The 24,707-nt window shown below is 47.9% G+C and overlaps 1 protein-coding gene and 1 long non-coding RNA gene across 6 annotated transcripts in view; one reads left to right on the top strand and one right to left on the bottom strand.

Moving 5' to 3' along the window:
- Positions 1-5,291, bottom strand: part of LOC116653762 (uncharacterized) — a 74,519-nt gene extending 69,228 nt beyond the window's left edge. Inside the window, exon 1 of the long non-coding RNA XR_004308179.2 lies at positions 5,136-5,291. This is a non-coding gene — a long non-coding RNA (uncharacterized LOC116653762). The remainder of the gene's footprint in view (positions 1-5,135) is intronic.
- Positions 2,800-24,707, top strand: part of NR5A2 (nuclear receptor subfamily 5 group A member 2) — an 80,625-nt gene continuing 58,717 nt past the window's right edge. The window contains exons 1-5 of one of the 5 annotated variants that reach the window (XM_015869514.3): positions 2,837-3,047; positions 11,663-11,800; positions 13,849-13,967; positions 15,185-15,326; positions 17,961-18,607. In XM_015869514.3, coding sequence (XP_015725000.2) covers positions 2,984-3,047; positions 11,663-11,800; positions 13,849-13,967; positions 15,185-15,326; positions 17,961-18,607 — 1,110 coding nt within the window. In that variant the 5' untranslated portion in view covers positions 2,837-2,983. Of the gene's footprint in view, positions 3,048-10,770; positions 10,908-11,264; positions 11,801-13,259; positions 13,382-13,848; positions 13,968-15,184; positions 15,327-17,960; positions 18,608-24,707 lie in introns of those variants that run through there. The other 4 variants (XM_085511087.1, XM_085511085.1, XM_085511084.1 and 1 more) reach the window with 4 other exon arrangements.

The raw sequence follows: 24,707 nt of genomic DNA, 5'->3' as shown, positions 1-24,707 counted from the left end.
GATAAAGAGGAATATACAGGATTTGCAAGAGCAACATCCAAACTAATAAGAGAAAATGGCAGACTCTTGGCTGGCCTCACCAAATTTATACCAGCGTGAACAAGGCAGGGTTTAAGACTCTTGGGAGAGGTCACTGTTCTTTGGTCTAGCTGTTTCCAGAGCTTCTTAAACATCCCCGCGTGCCCAGATGAAATGCCATGAGAGAAAATGTCCATAAGAGGAGAAACGCCTAATCCCATTTGTGTAGTAAATGGTTGCAAAATAATTTGATGGGCAAGAGTCAAAGGAGGTATCGTTGCCAAGCTTTTGAAATCAGGTGCGTTTTCTTTGAGGGACATTTCACTAAGGGACAAACAAGGGACAATTTCATCATATGAGAACGGGCAAAATAAAGACAGCAAACAGTTTTCAATTAATCATCTTCCTGAAAGACCTCTTAAATATATAGAGATGCCAGATCATGGTCTGATACAGATTGTACTGAAGTTCTCCTATGAGTTTACTTTTCCCCCTTTGGACTCAGTACAAAGAAAGGCAAAGAAAGTCTGTCTGGTCATGCACCTGGCACACATTCTTGTATCCATGGAGACAAAGTATCAGAAAGGGGGGGAAAAAAGAACATTTTTAAGCGACCCTGACATTTGATACTGATGCAAAAACAAGGAAAGGAATGCCATAGTTGGAAGCCAAAAGCATGAAGTTTCTTTATTTCCTATGATTTAGTATCTCTCTCCCTCACAAAGGGCAGATTCCTTTATAGACACTCCTGCAGATGGGCCAGTGGAGCTCCTGCAATGTCTCCAATGGCACAGTAGAAAGTTTCAAGCCTTGCATTCAGCTTTTATCTCCTGTCCTGGAAGACAATCAAGTTCCTTTATTATTATTTGATGGAATAAATGATTGGCTTGTATTTTTATGAACAGAATTTAAAAGCTATTTGATGATTAGATAAATTGGAATAGACAGAGAGACTAATTACTTAGGTTTGTATTAAAACTGTGGTAAAAGCTGGCTTCTTAGCTTCCAGACAATGTGATCAGATAAAAGAATATCAGTGACTTTGTAAAAACACCCATAGTGTCTGTTTAACCAGACTTACAAATTATTTTTCCCGTAATAAATAGGAAGATGTGTTTACATTGCATTCTTTTGCTTTTAAAGCATCTCATAAACATTACAAGACAATAATTCACAGCATTGCTCAGAGGTAGTTCGGTAGTTTGCTCACTTTACAAGTATAAAAACAAGGAAGAGAAACTTGATCTCAGGAAGTTTTTGGTGCACAAGTCAATATGATTTTACTTGCTGCACATACCATGAACACGATGAATATTTACGATCAAAACTCATTACATGGGTGAACAAATGGCCAATTTATACACACCATCAAGGCAGATAAAGCATCCAAAATGCACTTGCAAGTGTTTAATAACTTAATTTGGAAAATCAGGTCTTCCCCCTAAAACCTGACTCCTTTTCTGGGGGTTACTCAACAGCACAGGGCTTCTGGCCATAATGCCCAAGGCTTACAAGTCGATGCAGAGTTTGACACAACAACCTCAGTCTCAGGAGAAGCCTGAAAAGTTGTCCCCTTTCAGCACAAACTAATCACTTCATCCAAGTCCAACCACGGTGAGGAAGCACACAAAAGAGCAGATGATGTTTTACAGCCCTCTGCGAATCTCAAAAGCAAAACTTATGAAGACTTCACGAGGCTTCAGATCCAGCCGACAGTGGAAGAACTTCTTGATTTTCCAAGAGTCCTGACATATCAAATATCATCTGATCATTGAGGTGGGAGCCTGCTCTCACACCACAGACTGCACTTAGGCCATAGTGAGCACTGAGGGCACAGCAACGTACCCCTACATGGCCCGTGGCCCCTACCCACCTGCATGACATGGGGTGCCACACGGCACAGCACTGCAGGGCTGGGGTGCTGCAGGGCAAGGTGCCCCACATTTCCTCTGCTGGCTGCAAAGCAGGACTTGCCCACTCAGAGCCAAGCTGAGCAATCACCCAGTCATCAGCACAGCTGCCCAATGTTCTAATTTGTATTTACAGAAAAGCATCTGCAGACATTTTGCATGCTGCAAATGCATTCTGCACCTCAGCAGCCCCAGAGGTGAGCCAATACCATCGATGTATCATAATCCTGAGTATCGATGCTTAACAATGCTGTAAAACTCTTACTTTATTGAGAAGCGTTACACTTTCGACTATGTGGCTACAACCTGGAGCTGTCTCTGGCCTGCAGGCTGGGCAATAAAGTGCTTTGTCTGACAAACCCATCACAGAGGTTTGCTCACACTGTCACCGGGGCACAGAATCCCAAGCACATTCCCAAACCTCCCTTAAGGAATTAACACTTGCTTGCTTTGCCATCCTGAGAGTGTTTACAGAAGCCAAAACAACCGTGCTTGCAGTACACTGTGCAAAGAGGTGATGACATCAGGAAGATAGGTCACAAGCTTGAGTTTATAGTCATTACACTTACATTGGTATGGCTTTTCATCCACTCAGTATAATCTTATGACCCCACAGCTTTACAACCCTCCACTCTCTGGGTTTCATAGCACCTCTCCACTCTGGGTTAATCATTTCTCTGTCATTATCTGCCAAGAGTTCTTATCTTTTCTGCTGTCACTTTATAACAGGGCCTTCTTATCAAGCTGTACTAAATCACGTGATGGAGCCAAACCTATCACAAGTTCCAATTCTTCTGATTACAGACTATCATGAAATGGGATACATGGTTTACAGCAGGTCACTAATGCTGGAAAAAGTACAGAGTCCACCGAAAGACATGCTTGTTACTTTCTGAATTCTAGGATAATTTTTTTGTTGTTGTTCATCACTCCGACTTTCACTGAGGGTTATTATAGCCTTGGTCTCAAGGCCAGAAAAGTTTACAGGCTGCACCTCTTCCGTGCTCAATGCTGTACACCTTGCACCCAAGGGTACTGTATATTTACACTCAATAATGTCTTCTAGTCCTCACACGGCCATCATACAGGAATCTATAAAACATGGACTTACATCAGTCGGTAAGTAACAGTTTTCTGTTTTGATGACTCTGCGTAAATATATTAAATTGAGGCTGCCCAAACTGAGAAAAATCATTACAATTGGGCGAGCAAACAAAACTGATTAATTTACGTGTGTTTTTAGGCAAATGAGAACTTTATGACACTATGTAAAATGAAAGTAAACAGCCGATGACTGAGTGAATGATTTTCTTCTGCAGAGATAATGTGATTGCCAAATTTACCATTGGAGCTTTAATAGCATTTTTAAATACTATAATTGCTAATAACTAAGGAGTTGCATATGATCATGTGTGTATAAGCATCGGTGACAAGCATAAATTGCTTCTGGCCTGACTGTTGTTATTGAATAAAATCTCAGGAATATTTTCAGGGGTTCTTTCGATGTTGCTGTTCTGTAAGTAACATGTAAGGATGTTAAATGCAGGTTTTAGTATCTAAAAACGCATACATATATTCATTTAGTAGGAATAGGCTGGATTGTGAAGGTCAGTTGATACCTCAGAGCAGTGAAGGAGTAAACACTTCCAGCAGGATATGGAACAGCACCCGCTCATTCTCCATTGAGAAAGCCAGCTGGTGTGAGTTGCTCTGGCTTGCCAACATGAGGGGCACTGTGTCCCACCTTCCCAGGCCTGCAGGGGCTTTGGTGGAGCCCCAGCAGGGCTGCAGATGGCACACCAAAGTAGACTGCTCCTACACGGACTGGGAGGCTCCTCTGCCTGTGCAAGGCAGCCCAGCCATGCTGCAGGACCTGCAGCCCCTGGGTGTACAAGGCTGTGCCTTGGCACAGCAGTTTATGGCAAAGATGAAAAAGGGAGCTTTGGCCCGGGGTGGTGTACCTGGTATCACTGTCCTCTTCTTGCCCTGAAGTGCGTCACTGCATGCAGGCAAGGCACTCATCCTGATGCAGGGTGTGATATGGGCCATCAAGGGACCGCAGCAATGGAGGGCACAGCAACAGCTGCAGGAAGTAACTTCAGATCTAGCTGGAACCTGATCTTGATATCCTAGGTGGAGCTGCTGCTTCTCAGAGGGAAGGGGAGGATACCCAAGAACAGGTTCCCACTTGGGACCCAGCTGTGCCCCAGGCAGCCGGCCCCCAGGAGTGCCCTGCTTACCCCCTCCTCCTGCTCTACACCTCCCACACAAGGGCCATGCCCAACACCACACTTTACTGGGTTGTGAATGAATGGCTAGAGGATAATGCCCTAAGACTGTTCTGTCAGGGTACCTGTCCGCAACAGCAGAAAATGAGACTTTCCTCTCCATCATAATTACACCAAATAAATTTTGGGTTCCCTAAGTCATGCAGATATGAAGGAAAGAAGGTCATGAATTAGCAAAGCCCTGTTGTCACCATACTTCCAAAATGCATTCATATGTGCCATACTGTGGACATACCAGGTCAGATTCACTAAGCAAGGCCCAGGAAAAGCAGATCTGAATCCTATGACAGTCTCTGAAATCCTTAGTGCTCTGTGTCCAGAGCAGGACTGTTGCCTTGTGTGGCACAGCACCTCCACAGCTCCGGTGGTATTCCTGACAAACATGCCTAACTTGATGTGCATACCCTGACCACCACATGCCCTTAAGGTTAAATGTAAGAAGAAACAGGATCCTGCTCTTATTTGCTCTTGAGAGTATATCATCGAAAGGAAAAGCCATCCCTCCATGGAATAAGCACAGTCTGGACCAACACCAAGTAGACTAAATCCCATCTCTGGACTTTCCCTTCTATCCTGTCCTTCCCAGCACATCCTTTGCTTTTCCCCCCCCAGGCCAAAGCAAAGCAGGTGGGTGTGTGAGGTGCCCTTGTTGGGGGCACCTGCACATGAACAGGTAGCCAGTGCTTATCCACTGGGATAAGTCAGTCTATGGTACAGAGCAGCAACATTCCGCCGCAAGGGTGAGCCTGCTTCCTCTTGGCCTCGTCCAGTTCCCATGAAAGCCAATAAAACTCTTTCTCTCATTTAAAGGGGAGTGGATCTGCCCCTCAGAGAGCAAACAGCCAGACTGGAGCTGACACCTGCTTTTAAGTTTACAGTCAAGTAGTAAAAAATGTAGCTGGAATTCATAGGAACTTACTAGCACATGGCATCTTCCAGGTGAAGATCATCATACGGTCCTCTGGAGGCGCCATGATTTTTTTCTGTTTGGATTCCCAGGCAGCACAAAGTCACACAGCCAGCTGAACTGTCCTCCAGTCAGACTGTTGTCTTAGCATCTTTAGGGACCCTGCAACTGGTGTAAGCAATAGCTGTGATTATTTAACAGGAATAACTGTTTCACTAACTTGAAAAAACGGTTGTAGAGCAGGACGAATAATCTCCTTGTGATTTCTTACAGACGAATAATCTCCTTGTGATTTCTTACAGTGAGGCTTTTCAGCTTGTGTAATTCTTACAGGCATCATAATTTTAGTGTATGTCTTCCAGCAATTTATGGTATTCTAACCAGTGCTCTCCAGTTTGGCAAGGTTCGTTTTGTATGTATTATTACTATTAGCATGTATGTACCGTGCACTTTCACATGACCGACAAAGGCAGCAAATACTGTTTTTACAAGTTTGGATGAGGATTTTGGTGAGCAGAGCAAGCAAAGCTTCCACGGGAGTGAGCACAGGTTGGGCTGCAAGACCCAGGCAGCTTATAACAGTGATATCTCAATGTTAGTATTGACTTCCACACAGTTTTCTTCCCCTTAAAACACTTTTGCCATCATTAGACTGCAAATGAGCTACGTAGAAAAATGTCACGTATCCTTGGGTCTCTCCAGTGAGCCTTATAAGGAAGTCAGATTTTAAATTCTCTAGTACATGGAGCAAAACAACAATGATGCCCGGGGTCTCCAGAGGAAAACCTCCAGGGCTGCTGGAAGGCATCCAGCCACCCATCCATGTGGGCATCTCAGAAGTCAGCTCCCAGCCTGTCCTTACACAGGGTGGCAGGGAAGAATTATCTGCAGCAAGAGCTGCACATGTTACTGAAGAGTTTACTCACCTATTCCACAAGTACTTTATATGTATTGCCAAGCCGATATGTGCAGCAGTAGGCAGTAATATATATTAATACATTGTTATAAATAATGCACAGGCTTGCATACGTACACAATCCTTATAGAGATTTCTCAGTATAAACTATGTTATTTTATCTTTTCATGGTTTGTTTTATGAGTATGGACTTACGTGTGGAGAACCCTTAGATGATACATAGATATCTACGAGCTCTGGGTTTGCTCACGATAAAGATCAGCTATTAAATTACTTTTTGTAAATAAAGTTTGCAAGCTTCAAAACACAACCGTTATTTGGGAGGGGGGGAGGAACCAACCTGAGCCATCTCCTTCTTAGTTTTTTTTTTATTTTTCACCAGCAGATCAAGGTCAGTTGCCTCAGCAAAAGAAATTTCATTTTTAAGCCTGTCTGTGCAGGATAGAAATCAATTATCTCTTATGGTACAGAGGCCAGCGCTCAGCCCTGACAGGAGCCTTGCTTTATACACAAATATATTTGGAGTATTTCCAGACCAGGCTGCAGCCTTTATAACTAGATGTTCCATGTGCAGCTCCAAAGTGGCAGCGCAGCAGAGACAAACGGACCCCACCAGCGAAGTAAACAAGTACCGTGGGTGGGTATTTGCACCCAGACGTTCGGGCCGGGCTCCGGAGGGCAGCACGGCTGAGCACCCCTCGCAGCGAAGTGCAGCTCCGGGCAGGGCTGGGGTTGCGGCTCCGCCGCGGGGCGGGCACAGGGAGGGGCCCGGCTGCTTGTCCTCGGAGCATCGGCCAGAGCGAGGACCGTTTTCCCTTCTCGCAGTTAGCGGCAACAGGTCCGAGCAGCGTTGGGATTGAATGCGTCTTCCCTACGGAAGGCATATTATATAGCGTTAAGAAAGATAGAAAACTAGCATGTTTTCTACTTGCAAAACCGACTCTAAGTGTTAGGCTACAGGCTGGCTTGTGGCGAAGGCTGTGGTTCGTTGGTGGTGTTGCTGATGCAGGGAACCCCCCCGCAAGCTCCGGGCAGGGCTCGCCTCTCCCGAGTCACCCGGGCCGCCCGCTTTGCCTCAGCCCTCGCCTCCTCCCCGGGCCGCGCAGGAGCAGCCCCTCGGGAAGCCGTCGGGGAGATCCGCTGCCCCGAACCGTCCGGGGGCACCGCGCTGCGCCCCGAGCCCGGCGGGCTGCGGTAGGACGGGGTGCGGCATCTCAACGCCTTCCGGTGAGTCACCGGCAATAAAAGAAAAGCTATCACGGAGCTGCTTTGCCACCCACTTGGCCCGACGCGCTCCTCGCCCTGGAGTATCCCGTAGTTTCGCATCACCCGTCGCTGCCAGGTGTTTATAAGGCAGCAGGGCGTTCCAGCGCGCAGCACTAAGCTCGGCCGGGCGTTAAAAATAGCTCCTCGGTCAATAATTGACTGCTTGGAAAAGGCTCTCCGGTTCGGACCGGAGGGGATCGGCAAGCCCATAAGGCAGCGGTGAATGGTTTGCAGCAGAAAAAACGCAACAGGCTTTCGAAAGTGATCCTCTGTGGTGTGCGCTTTGCTTCAGAAAGCACTGCAGCCCGATCGCTGCCTCTGATTCGCTGACAGCGGATCAAAAACATTATGGAAAAATAAAAGTATGTTTTTGTGCTTTCTGCAGTTTTCTGGAAGGGACAGTTTGCTTTCTAAAGCCTGAGTCGGAGGCACTAACAACCTCCGCCCTACTCAATCCTCAGGAGCCAAACGCAACGTTCCTCGGCAAAGGGATGAGAGGAGCTCATGGGCTGGGCGATTTCAGAGGTCTCAGGGAACTCTCCCTGTCGTACTGTGGGGGTGATTGTGATGGTGAGGATGGCAGGGACACAACGGGGATGAAGACATGGGGCAAGAGAGGAGAAGGAAAAGAGAGGAAGAAAAAGAGAAAGAAAAGGGAAAAAAAAATAAGGAAAAGAAAAAGGGGGGAAAGAAAAAGAAAGGAAAAGAATTAGAATGGAGCCTGTGATAGATACATATTTCCTGGTATAAACAGTCTCGTAAAGTTGGGAGTGAGAGGTGAGTGAGATGAAGCAGAAGCCGCATTATAAATGTTACAGCTGCAGAGGGGAGCTGCTCATGTCGCTCCGTCACACACTGCCAGGATGGGGGCACTGCCCGGGGCTGGGGCAGCATGAGGCAGCACGGGGCGGCACGGAGCAGCGCGGGGAGGTGTGCCAGCTTGGGCTGGGTGCTGCTAGGGCTGGGTGCTGCTGCGGCCAGCTCCGTGGCAGGGACTCACCCACAACTGGCACCGATTACAGAGAGAGATCCTTGAGATTCACTCTGGGGCTACAAACGCGGAGGAAAAGGATGGGGGAGGGCAGAGAACGGATGAGGATTTCTTTCCTTCTTAAATACTTCCTTATAAGTCTCCTTGATTGACTTGGCATTTAGACTTCTCAAGAGAAAACTTCAGTCTTTCATTTCTCTCTTTCATTTGCTCCAAAGTTTGTCTCAGATGTCGTCGTCCCACCCCCCCGAGGTTCCCTCTCACTCCAGCTTGCTTACTGAGAACATAAACCCAACCTTCTTTGGGCCACTTCCCCCTACTGAAGTGGCAGGGAGCGCTACCTGCTGCTCTCCAGCAGATCCCCGGGGATGGGGATGTCCCTGTGTGTGCAACATCTGCCCCAGTTCTGCGGCCTCTTTGAAGCTGTAAGAAATTGGAGCTTGAAGTATCACCGTACAGAACCCTCTGCTGTCACACAGGGCTGGAAGAAGCTTCAAATTATTGAAAATCAGCCTGCGTGGGTTTTTTTTTTTTTAATGTAAATGTACATACATTTAAATAGGGAAGTATAAAATATTCCAGGTCTTGCTCCTTGTACTAATCAAGGCTGCTGGAGGCTCCCCGAGCCATCATCTTTTATAATTATAATTACACGCGTCAATCAAGACCTTCAGGCAAAGTCAGAACAAGGCAGGCAAACTCAGGAGAGAAATCACATTTAAAAAAAGTTTAGAGAACTTGGTAAGGAATGGAGAAGAGATTAGAAGAAAGGGTAATTAAGGTTGCTCAAGGCAATCGTGAGTGCTGGAACTCCATGTTAAATTAAACGTAGCCACGAGGGACCAGGTATCACTTATAATGTGTACTGCCCTAAACTGTTACTTCGGAGAAACGTGGATGTGTAATAAGCTCTCCAAAGTATGTTCATCTGTAGCGATGGCTGGCAGAGCAGCACTGCAGAGCGCACTTCGAGCCTGCCCAATCCCTGCCCGGCAGAACGATGCTGAGCCCATGAGCGAGACCGGAGCTCCCGAGGACCGCCGGCAGGGCCGGGCCCGGGGTGCGAGCATTTCGGCCGTTCTGCCTGGTCTGCCCTCGGGGTTCTCTTCCCCAGCTCTCGCCCAAACGCAGGTGCTTTGCTCAGAGCAGAATTCACGAGAACAGCGGCACGGGGCGCCTCGGCGGGACTTAGTCCCGTGCGGCGTGACCGAGAGGAGAGGGAGCGGCGGTTCCCCGACGGCTCAGCGGGCCGCCCTCTCACCGAGCCCGAAGCCGTGGCCTCGCCGCAGAGCGCAGCCCCCGGCCCGAGCCCCGAGCTTCGAGTCCCGGGACGGGCGCCCGAAGGAGCGGAGCCGTTGCTGCGCTCAGCCCCAGCCAAAGCCGAGCCGCAGCCCGGAGCCGGGGCGGGTGACGCACGGCAACGCGGTTCCGCGGGCTTGTTTGTGATTGAGGCCCGGGGGAGATGCTCCCCAGCGGCCTCACGGTCTCGGCCGGGCCCGCTCCTCGCAGGGGATGGGCGCAGCCCCTCGGGAGCTCTCGGCCGCCCCGCTGAGCACCGCGCTGGCGCGTCCCGCGGCTTGTCGCGCCTCTGCGTCGCGCTGCAGGAGAGATGCTAAGGTGTGAAGTTACAGCCTGAGCAATAACGCCGTGACATGGACCTAAACTTCCCTGTACGGCTTCATCCCGAAGGGGAACGGCAAAACGTAAGGAGCCCGTAAGCTCCGAGCCTCACTGCCGGCTGGGTCCAGCCCCACAACGCCCTGCACAGAGTGGGAATGACAGACACATTTGTGTGTCTGTGTAAGGCAGGCTCGGGGTCTGCACTCAGTTAAGCAAAGCTCTGCCCGTCGGTGGGTGAGGAAAGTTCCAACTGTGGAGAAAATGGCACACGCGATGCACTCCCCCCCGCTCCCTTTCGTTCATCACAAGCGGCTTTAAGCTCGAACACGGGTCCACTGCTCCGAAATCTGTCCCATCCGATGGGAAAAGCGGTCCCCAGCGCCGCAGACGGATCCGCGCCTCATTTGCAATCGGAAGCAGTTTTCAGCGCCGAATATTTTCAGCTTTTCATATACACAACGGTGACTGAACTCCCGGGGCAGCACGGGAGGGGGGTCTCGGATGCTCGCAGAGGTGACAATAACGCTCAGCCCACACCGCCCGGTGGGGGCGGCCGGAGCCCGCCGTGACCGCAGCGTGACCGGGACGGGCCGCCTCGCCCTGCGGGGTCGCCCAGCTCCAGCTGAGACACCGCCGTAGAGAAACGAGTTGTCTGGGATAACGCGGGGAGTGGTGCCGCTCGCTGCACCGTGAGCCGCGGAAGGGAAGCTGTTGCTCAAGCGATGGCTCGGCCGGAGCATCGGATTTTGTGCAAACGATGCAACCGGCAGCGATAGATTTCGCAAGAAGTTTTAGGGAAAGGAGACGCAAAGAGACAGAATAGACAGGGCGAGCTCCCGCCCGCTACGTTCAGGCTCTGGGGCAGAGAGGCGGCAGCGGGTCCCGACGGCCGGGGATCCCCAGACGCCGAGGTTCCCGCTGCCTGTCCCCGCCCGCAGGAGGACAGGAGAGCGCCGGGGATCCCGCGGGAGTCAGAGGGGAGCTGCAGCGGGTGCGCGGCGGTCTGGGGGCCGTCGGGCTGCTCTGGAGCGGGCGGGTTCGGCTGCAGCCCCGGCCCCGCAGCCCCGGCCAACAAGCGGGCGGGGGGCGATCACGCTGTGCGAGCGTGTGCGAGCGTGTGTGTGCGCGCGTGTGTGCGCGGGGGTGTCGCTCGTTTCTCCTCCGCCGTATTGGCTGCTAGAGCCGTGTCGGTGCCCCCCTTCGCCGGAGCCCCCCGCGGCCCCCAGGCTCCGGGAGCGCCTCCCCACGGGTCCGGGGCGAGAGGTCCCGGCTCGGCACCTCCGCACTTGTGGCGGGGGAAAGGGGGAGGAGGAGGAGGAGGGAGGAAGGGAGGAGGGGGCCGGGGGTGGGAACCCTGTCCAGCAGCACCGGCGGCGGCAGAGCGCTCCCGTGCACTGCGCCTCTCCGCATGGATCGGGGCGCCGGGCTACCGCCTCGCTGAGCCCCGGGCGGAGCTGCTGCGGGCCCCCGGGGTCGCTCCTTCCTCTCCGACACCCCCGCGGTCTTCCTCCTCCTCCTCCTCCTCTCCTCTCCGCCCCCGCCGCCTGCAGACCGACAACCGCTCCGCGGCTCTCCCGGCCGCGGGCACCCGGCGGCGCTTCCCGGCGGCCGGGGCCGCTTGGCGCTCCCGCTGCGGCGGGGCAAGGGCTGGCGCGGAGCGGAGGGAGGGAAGAGGAGGAGGAGGAAGAAGAGGCATCGGCCGCCGAGCGCCCCGCGGTCCCGCTAAATCTGTGCTGCCGTGTCCAGGTGCCGGTGCCGCGGACGGACACGGAGCTCCCAGCCCGGCCCGCAGCCGCCTTGTCATGCTGCCCAAAGTGGAGACGGAGGCTCTGGGACTCGCCCGGTCGAATGGGGAACAGGGGCAGATGCCAGAAAACATGCAAGGTAAGGGTCCAGGAACTGCACGGCGCTCCCCCTCCGCGCACGCTCGGCTCCCCACCCTGCAAACCGCCCCCGCGTCCTGCCAAAAAAGTTTAGGGCTGCCGCCCTCGAGCTCCTCCGAATTCGCTCCTTCCCGGTTCGGGCGGGCACCGGCGCCGGACCGTGGTAGAGCCCGGCCGGGAGGCGCGGCCGCGGCGGGCGGGAGCCTTGTCCGGAGGTGCAGACGCTCGCGGGTCGCTGCTCGGGGACACCGCCGTGGGCCGGAACGGACGCGGGCGGCCCATCCCCGCTCCGCCCGAAACTATCGCTAAGTTTACGGCGGAGGAGCGGCACGGAAAAGTCCCGGAGAACAGCCCGAGTACCAACCCCGGGGTCCGAGGGGACGGCCGCTGCCGGCACCCCGCGGGTACAGCGCAGGTGGCAGCAGCCGCGGGGCGAAACTTCGCCAAGAGCCCCGGCGTGCGGTGCACCGTGCCGGGTCCCTCCGCGGGTGACGGCGGGACGCCCGAGCTGGAAGCGCCTCGACCGGCCGGGGAGAAATCGGTTCCCGCAGCCCCGTGAGCGGACGCCGCCCGCTCCCTCCCCTGCATGCCCCGAGCGGCGGGTCCTGCCCCGTGGCTCTTCGGAAGCCGTCCCATGTCCTCCCGGGAGCCCGCAGGGAAGCAGGGGCGGAGTGGGCCGGGGGTTCGGAGGTGCCAGGGGCGGCCCACCCGCCCCTTTCTTCGCCCGCAGAGGAGGCTCCCCGCCAAGCGCTCGGAAAGCCCCCGCTTTCCCACTTTATTTTTTTCTTTCTCCTGCGAAGACAGAGCACTCGGTCCCAGCGCCGGGTCCCGGAGCGGCGGCCGCGGGATCGGAGAGGGGGCCGGGCCTTTCTCCTCCCCCGTCCGCTGCCGCCCCGCGTCCGCCCCACTCCGCTGGCAGGCGGTGACTCCGGCCGTGCCGAGGCCGCCCCGGAGCCGCTGCCCCGGCCGCGTGTCGGCGGGTTCATGCCCCGGCGCGCAGCACCCGCGGCCCCCAGCCGGGCTCCCCCCGGGGCGTTTCGGGCGGACTACGGTCGCTCCGCCGCCCGCGGCATCCGCGGGGCTACCGGGAGGGAGGCGACGTCCCGAGCGCCGTCGCCGGGCGCCCGGTGCCTTCCGCGACCGCTCGGGAACCGTCCGCCGCCGCCGACCCGAGGTCCAGGGAGGGAAATCGGCGGCGCCGCTCCGGGCGGGCTCGCTTTCCGTGAATCGCCCGCCGGAGCTGCCGAGCGGGCTCTTCGGAGGGAGCCCGACTCGAGCGACCGCGCTCAGCGCCCGCCTTCATCCCACCGTGCTCCCACCGGGCGGCTCCCCAGCCCCTTCCCCGAGCGGCCCGAACGCCGGGCGCGCAGCCCCTGACCCCCAGGGACGCCGGTGCCGAGCCGGGACCCGCTCCTCGCCCGGGCCACCGGGGCCGAGCAGCAGCGCCGAGGCTGAGCGCGACGCCGTGCCCGTTCGCGGCACGCCGGAGCTGCAGGCAGCGCTTCGCGGCGGCTCGGGGCCGGGCTGCGGAGCGGAGCGGGGGGCGGCGGTCGCCCCGAGCCCACGAGCTCCTGCTTAGCAAGTAAGTTGACTGCAGCGCGGCACAAAAGTGCTGGGCTGTAAGATACAAGCCTAGGCTAAGTAAATATTTGCAGGCTGATGTTGAAAGAAAACTTTAAAGGAAACGAACCGAGTCATTTTAAATACGGCGGTGACGCTTCATCTTTTCATTGCACTTTTTAAAAGCCCGTTCCTGATTACTCTCGGATTTAAACGAACTCACTCAGTTTGTGATTCCCTCAGCTACGCGCTGAGTTAAGAGCACTCCGTGAGCGTAAATACTGAGAAGCTAAACGTGAGGAGCCGAGGGGTTTGGCTTTGCCTGCTCTGTTGGGCAAAAGTTGCACGTTCCAGTGCAAGCTGTACTCTGAAACATCGAACTTTCTGCAGTTCTCAGCACTGTACTTTACAAAGAACTGTTCCACTAGATGAGAACAGCGAGTCATTAACGTAAATCCTAATAGATCGTGCTATTTCTCCTCTTCCCAGTGTCTCAGTTTAAAATGGTGAATTATTCTTACGACGAAGACCTGGAGGAGCTGTGTCCAGTGTGCGGAGATAAAGTGTCGGGGTACCACTACGGGCTGCTCACCTGCGAGAGCTGCAAGGTTCTGTACTCATTACTTCATACAAACAGAAGCACGGCAAAAAAAAGTTTCAAATATAAACAAAAAAAGACAAACTAAGGCAGATGTTTAATAGTTGGGCTTATTTCTAATGTGCTTCTTGCTAGATTCTCACAAAAAAATGAAGCACCGAGATGCTGTAGAGATCTCACTTGCACAGAAGGGAAGAAACAACGTGGGCTGTTTTCCATCATAGCTTTAGTGTTACTTTGAAGTAGTTTGCTGCTGTAAAGCCATGCAGTTATAGCATAACTTTTATTCCTAGCTGTCCTAAGTACCGATCTCCATTGATTTACATATGCTCAGACTAGTTCTTTTCCCGGAGGACAAAGCAAGAGTCTCCTCAGCACAGCTCACTTTCACAAGGTGCCGTGCAGCTGTACGATTTTCCATCCCTCGGTACCACACGGTGCATTTCTGTGATGGTGGTGACTTTGCTTTTCTTACACCAACCAGACACTGCAGGATCTCACCTGACACAAAGTTATAAATGCTTGACTTGCTTTAAATTGTTCCTTATTTCGAGATTAAGACTTCTGTAAAGGTAACCACCTTTAACTACTTCTGAATTAATTTATTCGCATGGTTTTATTATGCTACAGTTTAAATATATATGAATTTATGGCACGCCTAATTTGTCAGGTAAAAAATTTCAAAGTTCTTTACAGCCATCAAAGTAATGCACTGTGAGGAAGCTCCATGACTTGAACAAAGCAATTTAAAACACTTAGTTGCATGGCAAAACTAACTTGGCACATTATATTTTCATTAAAAAAATAATCAATGAGAATTGAATAACAAGCACTTATGCCTTTAGCACGCACCACTGGGATATACATTCACCAGAGGTATTCCGTATTGTTTTATGTTTGCCACAGCGTTCCTGCTTATTTTACAGAGAACTGCTTTGAAGGGAACACTTATTTTACAATTAACCCATGCAGAAGGAGCTGCCCAGCCTCTCCTTTCGCTGTGCCAACAGCCACTCTTGCTAAGCTTTGATGCAAGTCTAAAAGGCAGAGCCCTAGGCTCAAGTGAAGCTCCTGTAGGGTCTGGTCATACTTTCATTTAAAACCAACTTTAGAATTGCATAAGTTCTGGACCGGAGTCTGGCAAATATGTTATAGTCCTTTCTGGGCAGTGAAATGCTGAAACAGGCCACTTGAGCAGAAGGGCTGACTTTTCTATCTACCACGCAGGGATTCTTTAAGCGGACAGTCCAGAATAACAAGAGGTACACGTGTATAGAAAACCAGAACTGCCAGATTGACAAAACGCAGAGGAAGCGATGCCCTTACTGCCGGTTTCAGAAATGCCTCAGCGTTGGAATGAAGCTAGAAGGTAAGAGCCCCAGCCTTGCTCATATCAACTGCAGCAGTATGTGTTACGATAAACACCTGTTTATAAGCATTACACAATATATCACATTTTTCAAGTTGTAGTAAAAGCTGCCTTATGTTCAGTGTGACTGTGGCTTCCTACAACAACAAGTAAAAGGTACATCTCCGAAAACCTGTCAAAGCCACACACTCCATTTTCATGTATGTACATACTATATTTCCGTACTTCCAAGCTTGCAAAGTAAGGATTCTAGATAGTCTGGAAATTAGTTCTGCTGTTTTATGAAAGGATTTAATTTAGATTAAACTAAATATGTAAGAGGCATCTAGATTTCAGAAATTCATTGTTAGAGTGATGTGATTTTACTTCTATTTTATCCAGGGTTCTTTTTATAGTATTATCTTCTGATAATATGGCACAAAAAGAGAGACAGAATGTACAAGTCCTTTCTTACAGCGACTTGCTTTGGGGATTAAGGACCAAAAACTTCTCAAGTCATGCCCTATATTTTTTTGTGATGCTACACCTGAGATGGTATTACCAATGAAAGAACCAGGACTTTGAAGTATACTTGCTTTACTTCATGTGGCTCTGTCCTGTACAGAAAGGAATGAAGAGGATACAATACCCTATGATAAATGAAAATGTAAAAGTGTCCCTGAGATTCAAATGTGAGACTCAAATTGATTCTAGCATTGATAAATAAAACAAACTGAGCTTTCAAAACAGACAGCATTTCTACTTAACCGAGCACATCTTTCTAAATTCTTTCGTGCTGAAATTGCATTTACTCGAGACACCTGACAAGGAAGAATCAGACCAACAAGGGATACAATAAACCATTAAGGGAGCCATAAAGGACAAGTTCCAATCACCTGAGTTTGGCAGAAGAAAACTGTTGCTATAACTGAAGATGAACACAATAATCAGCCCTCTGCAACCTGATTAATTCAGCACTATTCTATCTGCCCACAGCCTCAGCTACCACTGACACTGCACTACACATCCCAAACCCTGCACACACATCCAAATCCAAGCAATAGAATAACCAGATGTTGGGAGTCATTTTCTCCTTGCTGGTAGAGAATAAGGATAAAATGCATAAACTACTTTTATCCCCTCTCACTTGTGGACAATGATACAGGTCCAGTTTTCTTGCTTCCGTGACTGCATGCAATACACCCTAATTTCTGTAGGAGTTACACCAAGAGCATTTGCTTGTAGAATGTGCCATGCAGCCGTTAATTCTGGATACCTGGAAGGATACTGTGTATGCAGATTTAAAGCTAATTACATTTGGCAGCACTGTGACTTAATTAGTTTTCTACATTTCACTCAAAACCAACGTTCAGCAGCACTATTAGGAACATTTTGACTGCAAACATAAGTAAGGTGCATGTAGTTTTAGAGGTGCTTTAGATGTGTACTCCAGCTCCCTTTGCTGTACACCCATACAACTTCTTTTCCTCTCTTTTGAGAACTGTTAACAACATGTGCTTCCGTAATTGTAAATCCTCATGACATTTATACGTGTATTTCCCTGATAGTGATATATATACAGCCTTAAAGTCCTGTTCATAAATTACCAGGCACTAAAAAAATAAAGAATCATTAAGCGTTAAAGTCCTTATGATAATGTACAGTATTATGCGTATCCAGCATCCAGAATAAATTTTTAATGTTCTACTAATCCCTAAGATAAAAAGCTCAAGAACTTAACCTCCAGCAATCTCAGCAGTCTCCACATGTCACCCAGCTGTCAAAGGTTCCTCTCTCAGTGGGACTGCCGTTGGGCGAGGTGGGCTTAGCAAGAGCCCCTCACTATTGCATTACACCTATAGCACAGTGACAGTCACTGCTGTGACACAGACCACCAGCGTGACTCCCAAGGCAGCTGTTGACGTGGATTTGTTTTAATTATTTCTAATTCCAGAGATATTACAAGCCAAAACAGTGCCAATAGTTTGTGTCACTTCCTCCCTCTACGTGGAAGGCAGCAGGCTGACAGCTTCTCTCTGCACATTACAACTGCAGCCGCGCATTTCTGTAGAGCTGTTCAGCTACCTAGAAATGTCTTAAAAGTCACACACCAGCCTGAACAGAATCCTCCAAAGGAAATAGTTCCTTGTTGCCAGGAAAAAAAGATGTTCTCTTCTTCGTGACTACTGAACGTTTCACAATTTACGTTTCAGATGTTTTAATGGAATGACTGCGATGAGGCAATGTGGTCTACTGGATATGTCTCAGACATATTCTGGACACCAGCCCTTGTTTCTTAGTGACACAATACCCTGACATAAAACCAAATCTACGGTGAGATCTCCACATGATCCCATAGCAGGTGTGAAATTCCCGTAGCCAACCACTGTGTCTGTCCCTGTGTCTTAATCACTGTAATGAGCAGTCCTTCCAAGCTAGCAATGTGCACGTGCTATTTCAGTTATCAGAAATAAGTGGTACTTGTTAAATCAAACGACAAATTCTTTTGGAGTAAATCCAACTTAGAATTTGAAAAAAATGAAAGAAACCAAGGAGTTACATGTCTGTATCTATGCTCTGTCCTAATGTACGTTTTGTTATAGAATGTCCATTTCCAGTTTTCATTATGATATAATTCTTCCTCTCCCCTGACAGCTGTACGAGCTGACCGAATGCGTGGCGGCAGGAACAAGTTTGGTCCGATGTACAAGAGAGACAGGGCGCTGAAGCAGCAGAAGAAAGCTCTTATCCGAGCAAATGGACTTAAACTGGAAGCCATGACTCAGGTGATCCAAGCTATGCCAACTGACCTGACAATATCCTCTGCGATCCAGAACATCCATTCTGCCTCCAAAGGCCTACCTCTGAACCACACTGCCTTGCCTCCCACAGACTATGACAGAAGCCCCTTTGTAACCTCTCCAATTAGTATGACGATGCCACCCCACGGCAGCTTGCAAGGTTACCAAACATATGGCCACTTCCCAAGCCGTGCTATCAAGTCCGAGTACCCTGACCCTTACACTAGCTCACCAGAGTCAATAATGGGCTACTCATACATGGATGGTTATCAAACAAGCTCACCAGCAAGTATTCCACATCTGATATTGGAACTCCTGAAATGTGAGCCAGACGAACCACAAGTCCAAGCTAAGATCATGGCATATCTGCAGCAAGAGCAAGCCAACAGAAGCAAACACGAGAAGCTCAACACATTTGGGCTTATGTGTAAAATGGCTGACCAAACCCTATTCTCCATCGTCGAGTGGGCTAGGAGTAGCATCTTTTTTAGAGAACTTAAGGTAGGTAACAATTTCACATTATATTATTTAAGAAAGAAAGATGATTTTTAATGTTGTACTTTGAGGAAGAAAGCATGGTTTATTTTTTTCCCTAGGCATCTCTCATTTATCTGGCTTTAAGTAAGCAATCTGTTATGGGGAGAAATTGGTACCTGTCTTCATCTTAGTCTGCAATAAGCCGTATCAGATTTTAGTTTTACTCTCCTGTATTTTACTGTTTATCCTAATAGTTGTTTAACTCCATAGGAATAGAATGAATTTTACTCCTTCCCTCTACACAGCCTCTCTCTGCCTTGTACTCGAGTAGAATGTCTGTTACCATTCTGCAGTCATTTACATAATTATCTTATTACCTCAAGTAACAAATTTGAGGTAGCAACTTATCTCTGCCCATCTATGTTCACTCCCTACTTAAGTGCATACTGGATACTAACTTTGTCATGTGGCAATTATTTTGTATGCATACGTGTAGTTAACTATGAAGACTAAGTTGTAAGCAAGGTACGCATCACAGATAGCAAGGAGGAAGAGTATCTTAAGGACTCATTCAGTTCTTATCACCACTGATACACTGGGGACTCCTGTAATCTACATCATCTACAATTACCTTCAGGCTCTTCATTATGAACATAAGGCAGCTGGACTACTCAGTGCATCCAATCCTTATGCACAGCCCTCTGGTGCAGAAATCTCCTCCAAATAAAACCACAACTATGTAAGTTCACTGAGAACTGAGTCTACCTATATCAAGAGCACAGAGGGGAGAGCCCATGAAAGACCTGCAGCCAGGATGCTTGCCACAGCAGTATTTCTATCATAGCCTTAATGATTCAGACACAAGAAATGAAGTCCATGATTGCAAGAAAAGTGAGCTGTATACATTGTTTATACAACTCCACTTGTTCTCAGATGTTTTCATGACAATGATTGAAGGAACTATTATAAACTGAGCCTAAATTAAGAGAAAGAAGAGAGGAAGTTACTGGGGGGGAGGAAAGAAAATGGATTAAAAAGGGGTAAAAACTGTCACGTCTTTGTTTGCCAGATGTTGCTTATAATCTTTTAGTAAGCCATACTTCTCATTTTAAATAATGTTCAGATTAGAATGACAAACAGAACACATTTCCAAGAGACTATGTCCTAAAGTCAGGAACCGGGAACTTTGAACCCGATAAGCTTTTCAAGTTGGAGTGATCACTTTAAAAAGTTACTGAGATTTGCAGAGATATTATTCAGTGTAAGGGTTTTTAAGTTATCTCGATCTGCCTTAAAAGTACAGTTATGATTAAAGTGATGATGTGGAGAGATATTTGAGTAATAGTTATTTCTCACAGTTTTGTTGCTTACTCTGTAAGCAGATTTTATTGGCATTCAACATGCTGTGCTGGGAACAGCCTTAGAGATGGTCTTAATTTCTAACCTCAGACTGGTTGATACTCTTCATCTAATGCATGCTTACTAGTATGGACACAAAAGGTGCAGAAATTTGTTCTGAGAAAGTGCCCATCAATAGCTCCTGTCTCTCACAGTATACGCATACTACCATTGTACACACAGACCTCTAGAAATACATGTGTTCTAGAAACTCACAGCATACAGGCTTTGGCTGCATCTATCAGAGGCAATGGTTTCTCCTCAGTATTTGTGCCCTTGATATCGTAGAACCTCCAGTTAGTTTGTACCCTGTGGCATAGCCTGCTCATTTTTCTTAGTTGGACAACATCTGCTAAATTGCACAGCATTCCAGAACAGTATCAACACACTTGGAAGCCCGTCATTTAGGAACTAAGTTACAACTACTTCCAACTTTTCAGCTTTTCTATCAGCGCACTTAGATCAGCCACTGCATTATTAATGGTACCAGGTAGCAGTAAGTCCTTGCAGCTGAGAAAAGAGAATCAGAACTGAAATTTTTCCTGACCTTTCTGTTGTCACTTCATGTTGTCAGCTCCTTCCCGTCAACGTAGCAACAGCTATTTCAGGTTGCTCTGGAGAACACAGGTATCTGTGGGGAGTTAAAAAAGGACTTAAGGATATGGCAGATTTTAAATGCAGAAGGAAGGAAAAGGTAATTATGAGGAAGATGCAGATAGATTTTCAAAACAGCTAACTTGCTCCCCACCTACATGCAGAAAAGAAACATATATTTGCTTGAAGTATTTTCCTATTATTCTGACTTTTCTACATAAAAACTGAACCATCAGATGATTGCAGATAAGATAAAAAGGTGTATTAGCAGATCTAAGACTAAAATTTCAGCTGCTTCAAATCATGAAGCAACTTAAAGTATTAAAAGCTACCCTTATATGAGTTCTAAAAGTATGTAATGTAAAGATCATACTTGGTAAAGTGCAGAACCTTCCATCTTCATATTGGGTATCAGAAATTAATGGGAACATTAACGAAGGCAACTATTTGGAATGAGTAACAATGCCAGAGTAAGAGCCAAAGCAGCAAGCTGCAGTCTAATAACTTGCATTTCAGCATCTGCTAAAATCTCAAACATGCACCTGTCCGTGGAGTGAGGACACTCTGCAATTAGTAATTACATGAGAAATGTGGTTTGATATCACATAATTCTTGCTTCTTCATCAAAACAAATGTTTCTGTACAGATGAAACATGAACAAGAAAACCTCCAATTACAATGATAGTACTAATAGTGAGGAAGACCTTTGTTTGCTGTTCTGGAGTTGCCAAAAGCTTAGTAAATATAAAAGTAATATCCATCTTATCCTCAGCTATGAAAACTCAGGAATGCCCCAGGGATGTTAGATTTGTAGCCAGCTGTCTGAGTCATGTGAAAGGTCCCTGTACAAAGCTAAAAAGAAAATATTGTAAGAGTTTCTTGAGTCCAAACGTTATCTGGCCCCAAGAAGATGCAGACAGTTCCTGGGGACCGGTCTTTCCTCATCAGCTCACAGCAGGGAAAATTCAACAACTACTTCCAAAGTACTCTTCAAACCATAAAAGCAAGCAGTCTCTGCTTGAGGCAGAAGAAAACAGAGCCTGCACTGGAGAACAGTCCACAGGATACTTTCACATGGCTGAGGATCAGAAAATTCACTAAACGTTGACAGTTATAAAAAAGGCACTAAAGAACCTGTGACTCACATAAAAATACTACCTTGACTTATTTGCTTATTTTAGTGGGGATGTCATAGGTCAAAGTACTATGTGAGCACAAGCCCAATTAGTGAATGATTGCAGGAAGGGCCAGCATACTTCATGTTGAAGAAGTTCATCCTAAAACCACTCACCGAGTTTGCCAGTCGACTTAGGCCGCTCACTGATGTCAGAGCACCAGCTCTGGGACAGTAAGTACACATCTGTCCATTAGCTGTAAATGCGTCTTTCAAAGAAGCGATGCTTTAACCGCACTTCTCCAAAGGGCCCTGTCTGTAGGACTTCCACTGCATGATGGCAATCCAGATGTTTTGGCAGCTAAGAAGAAAACAGATGCTTTTAGTAGTTTTATATTTCTCAAAGGCACAACTATATTAGCAGAGTTTCAAATTATCTCTTAAAATAGTGTGAATTGGGTCCACAGAAGCATTGGAGTCTTTCTTGTCACATAAAATACATTTAGACAAATATAGTAATAATATTCAATATATGGAGTTTAATTTCAAACTTCAGTCTCCATGAGATTAAATATCAAAAAGTGCACAGAAAAAATAATGAATTGAGGTACAGAAATGGAATTATTAAACCAAACTAATAGAGATGAGGGAAATTTTATTCTTTAGAAAATAAAAAATTATCGGTAGTGGAATACCTTAAAAGTTTTTCTTCAGAGTGATGAAAGGTTGAAATATTATTTCGACTTAAGTAATCAAAGGCAATTTGATAACCTGAAGTGCTTTTGGACTTTGTAGCATGCATTTATCAGGGCAGGAAATGTAACTTAACATAGCTGATGAAATAAAACTGCCATAGGATTCTTTCACTCGGGGAAGCAATGAGAAACTGAGGTTGAGGATTTTCCTTAGTATCAGCAGCCTGACTGCAGAGCATGGTGCCATACGGAGTTACTGATGTTTAGCCTGGTTTAAGCATACTGGTATCTGAAAAAAGTCACCATTTCTCAAACTTTGTATGTGTTGGGGGAAATGGGAAAGTATGCATCTTACTGAGCCAACAAATTATTTTCATTAGAAACACTGATTTGATTTAACTAAGTTCTTCATAGCGGGAAAAAGATATTTCTTTTGAGATTATGTGGGAAGAAATAGTGAAATGACTGCAAAGGAAAGAAGCCTCACCAGCAAAGCCAGGCTTAACGAAGCATGGAATTATACCTGCTGCCCCACTGAAACTTGTAGGGACCACTCTGTTAGAAGTCCACATTATGATCTTCTTGACTTCTGAAGAAAGCCTGCAACTCAGTGCAGTTTTGCAGCATGCAGGGATGCTGTTTGGTAGCCTTTCTAAACCGCTTGTTCATTTCCAAGCCTCTGGTGCCTTTTCTAAGAAGATGACAATAGTCCCCTATGCTCATTCATGCCAAAGCTGTCTACTTTGCCATATGCTGCTGTCACCTCTGATAGCAGGAGGCTGAACTCAGCACTCTGCAGTTAGTTACTTTCCTATGGCTGATGTTCAGCAGCAAGCTGAGACGAAGCAACTGTGCTTTTGGTGCTGTGGGTGCTTTTTGGAAGACTGTCACTTCTAATAGGCAAGTGAATTCTCCCACAGTAGTTCACTGCAGCAAGCTTAGTTCCATTCCCACAGCCATGATGCAATACTTTGCAACTTATTACTAGAGAGAAAATAACGAGCATCCTAATGCTTACAGCAAGCATAGATACAGGCTGCAGTATGGACTCAGGGAGGTCTGTAGCCGCAGCCACTACTGCTAGATAGCCTGAATCTCACACTGCAGGCTTGGCAGGAAGGATGACCCACACTGACATAACCATCTGCAACTTGGTGCCATTTGTGCTATACAAAATGGAAGTTTAACATCAGAGTTTATTTTTTTCCTTCAAAAGAGCAGGATCACTATTAGAAGCATGCAACAACTGACAGCAGTGCCAGATTATCCAGGTACAGCACCAAATGCACTGTTACAGGGCAGTATTCAAAAAAAAAAGAACTACCAACACTGCTGCATATAACTTGCATATCATGATGGCTCACAGAACTTGGAAGTTCCTGCCACAGAATTAGCCCTCCCCTCATCTTACAAATTATGGCATTTCTTAGAAGCAGGCAGTAAGTCTTATGTGGGAAGATCATGGCTCTTAGCTCTGTGGAAATAGTCTCATTCAGATCCAGTGCCTTTGTATGACACTCATGTCATCCTAATACAGTGCTTACGTACACCAATTTCTGTTCATATGAGACAGTTCCTAAGCCTCTATAAATGTATCCGGGCTGTTTAGATATAAGGATATTCTTCTATTAGCCATACTGAAGTCACTCTGACTTCCTACTAACACTGCCAAAGCTCTATAATATACATCCATGATAATTTATACTCTCTTATATAGAGATGAGCTGTTCCAGATCAGTGATGGTCACTTTTGCACACTCAGCACAGTAGAGCCAACAGTTCACCTAATGCACCCAGCCCTAGGGCTGAAAAATGCTGAAAAAAAGCAAAGGGAAGTGTGATTTATGAAGTCAAAATGAAGAGATCTGAATAGCCACAGCTTAAAGGAACAACAGGTACGGCCACATGGCAGTCCTGTACAAGCACAACATCTGAAAAAACAAAAAACAAAAAAACCCACAAATAGCAACTCAAAGCATTAAATGCACTCTACAGCTTTATATATACAGGAACACAGCAGAGGAATTCAGTCTTTTCCTTTTACAAGTTCTTATAAAACAAAGCTTCAGATGGCAGCAGTAACACCAAGAAGAGCAAACTGCACCGAAACTTCTCAGTCCGTTGCTTCTCAGCTCCCAGACTTTGCCCAGTCTGCACTAACAAGCAGCTTTTCAGCTGCCTAAATGAGCAGCTTGCCTGCATCCGGGGGAGTGTGTCATTTGATGGTACCCCAAAGTACAGCCACACGTTTCTTTATGTCGGTCACGTATCAGGCTGTCACAGCTTACTCCATTTCATAGCCTCAGGTTAGAAGTATCCGAAT

Source organism: Coturnix japonica, chromosome 11 (genome assembly GCF_054131305.1).
Source record: "Coturnix japonica strain WE chromosome 11, WE-NBRP24, whole genome shotgun sequence".
Classification (NCBI taxonomy): Eukaryota; Metazoa; Chordata; class Aves; order Galliformes; family Phasianidae; genus Coturnix; species Coturnix japonica.
The sequence above is the reverse complement of the archived record's forward strand: the minus strand, read 5'-3'. Positions and strand labels throughout refer to the sequence as shown.